Source organism: Babylonia areolata, chromosome 31, assembly GCF_041734735.1.
Source record: "Babylonia areolata isolate BAREFJ2019XMU chromosome 31, ASM4173473v1, whole genome shotgun sequence".
Lineage (NCBI taxonomy): Eukaryota > Metazoa > Mollusca > Gastropoda > Neogastropoda > Buccinidae > Babylonia > Babylonia areolata.
In genome coordinates this window covers 8867906-8870405 of record NC_134906.1, presented here as the reverse complement: position 1 = coordinate 8870405, position 2500 = coordinate 8867906, and the positions used below count along the sequence as shown (strand labels likewise).

At 39.0% G+C, this 2500-nt stretch overlaps 2 protein-coding genes across 2 annotated transcripts in view; both read right to left on the bottom strand.

The window, feature by feature from the left end:
• Positions 1–2500, bottom strand: part of LOC143276193 (neuronal calcium sensor 1-like) — a 67986-nt gene that overhangs the window by 21578 nt on the left and 43908 nt on the right. The window lies entirely within an intron of this gene.
• The window catches only part of LOC143275725 (uncharacterized), a 17733-nt gene continuing 17713 nt past the window's right edge, over positions 2481–2500 (bottom strand). The window contains exon 2 of the mRNA XM_076580001.1: positions 2481–2500. This exon is cut by the window's right edge and continues 1374 nt beyond it. Coding sequence (XP_076436116.1) covers positions 2481–2500 — 20 coding nt within the window.

Genomic DNA, 2500 nt, shown 5'->3' with positions numbered 1-2500 from the left:
GAGAGAGAGAGAGAAAAGGAGAGAGAGAGAGAAAGAGAAAAGGAGAGGAGAGAGAGAGAGAGAGAGAGAGAGAGAGAGAGAGAGAGAAAAGGAGAGGAGAGAGAGAGAGAAAGAGAGAGAGAGAGAGAGAAAGAGAAAAGGAGAGGAGAGAGAGAGAGAGAGAGAAAGAGAGAGAAAAGGAGAGAGGGAGAGAGAGAAAAAGAGAGTCAGTCAGACAGACAGACAGACAGGCAGGCTGATAGACAGACAGACAGACAGACTGAGACAGAGGCAGAGAATTACAGAGAAACAAAACGGAATGGGAAATGATCAAAAACATATCATTAAACTTAGAATAAGGCAAGCCATTGGTCCCTATGAAGATCTTCTCACCACCATCAAGAGGCGCAAATTAAAATGGTTCGGCCACGTAACAAGAGGAGAGGGGCTTGCCAAGACAGTGCTCCAGGGAACAGTCAGAGGAAGGAAGGAAGAGAGGAAGACAGAAGAAGAGATGGGAAGACAACATCACAGAATGGACAGGATTGAAGCTGAGCGAGGCGGTCAAATGTGCGAAAGACAGGGATGAATGGAGAGGACTGGTTGACAGGTCATCTGTAGCGCCCCAACGGCCCAACCACCATGGGGCAGCTGAGCTGAGCTGAGCTGAGCTGAGCACAACTTTTTCCTAGAGCAAAGTCATTGTTTTTCTTTTCTCATGAAATAAAAACAAAAAGAACCAAGAAAGAAAAGAACACACACACACACACACACACACACACACACACACACACACACACACACACACACACACACAGAGCATAAAAAAAGCATAGCTTCTCAAACACATTCACCTTTATTCAAACAATAACAGGGACAACACTTACAACGTCAGCAACAAAAACATCAACAACACAGCAACAACCAATCTAACCAAAAAAAAAAAAAAAAAAAGAATAGCCTACAAAATGTTCATTATCACATAATAACAAAGACAACAGTAACGACCTCAACAACAAAAACAACAAATCATTGTGGAACGAATTAATTTTCCCGACAACAAAACTGAGAACAAAAAGGTTTCGCCTTTCAAACACATCACATCATTAGCATTATGTAAAAACAGGGATATCAGTAACGATAACACTGAAGACAAAGAAAGTTGATCCATAAAAAAAAAACCTCAAGTGGTCAATTTAAATGTGTACATTTAAAGACGTTCCGTAAAGCTAAAGCCTCCACAGAGAGAGAGAGAGAGAGAAAGAGAGAGAGAGAGAGAATGAGATCGTGTCTACCTCGCCTCTTTCAGACATTGTGCATGAAACTACCCTGTATGTGATTTTATATGTTGCATGACCTTGACAATGTTTGAGCATGACAATGGTAAGAAGACAGATTACAGGGGGAAGAAAGAAAGAAAGAGAGAGAGAGAGAGAGAGAGAGAGAGAGAGAGAGAGGGAGGGAGAGAAAAGGCAGAATAAAGAGATGAGAGAAGAAAAAAAAGAGAAAGAAAAAACAACAGAAAGGAGAAAAATGATGATGGAAGGAACAAACAAAAAAACAACAACAACAAAAAACACAAAAAAAAAACAAAACAAAAAAAAAAAAAAAGAAAAAGAAAAAGAAAAAAAGAAGAGAGAGAGAGAGAACAAAACAACAACAACAACAACAACAACAAACAAACAAACAAACAAACAAACAAAAAAAGTGGGAAAGAGCCTTCCAAGGATGCTGAGACTATCCTGCTCATTTGCAGAAATTTTACGCATCCACTGATTTCTCAAAAAAAAAAAAAAAAAAAAAGACAAAGAAAGTAAGCCTCTCAATAATAATAGAATAATAATAACAGGGAAAATCGGTAACGACAACAACAACAACCATAGCAACAACATACTAATGACGAAAAAGTTTTGCCTCTCAAGCATATTATCATTATCATGTAACAACAGGGGTGGGTATTGTAACAGCGTCAACAACAAGAACAAGAAAAGAACAACAACAAACTAAACACACAAAAAATAATATAGTATCTCTAACATAATCATCGTCATTATCATATAGAAACAAGGACACAAATAACGTCAACAATAACAAAACTAAACACAAAAGAAAATTATCACATAATAACAGGATCACCAGTGACCACGTCAACACTAACAAGAACAACAACAACAAAACTAAGCACAAAACAAATTTATCACATAATAACAGGATCACCAGTTACGACGTCAACATTGACAACAACAGCAGCAGCAGCAGCAGCAGCAGCAACAACAACAACAAAACTAAGCACAAAACAAAATTATCACATAATAACAGGATCACCAGTGACCACGTCAACACTAACAACAACAACAACAAAACTAAACACAAAACAAATTTATCACATAATTACAGGATCACCAGCTATCACGCCTTACCCCTCCCCCCCGCCCCCCTGCCATGTAGGCAGGCAGCCATACTCCGTTTTCGGGGGGTAGACAGAAACGAAGTTCATCCTCTCAAACAGTCTGGGACCTCG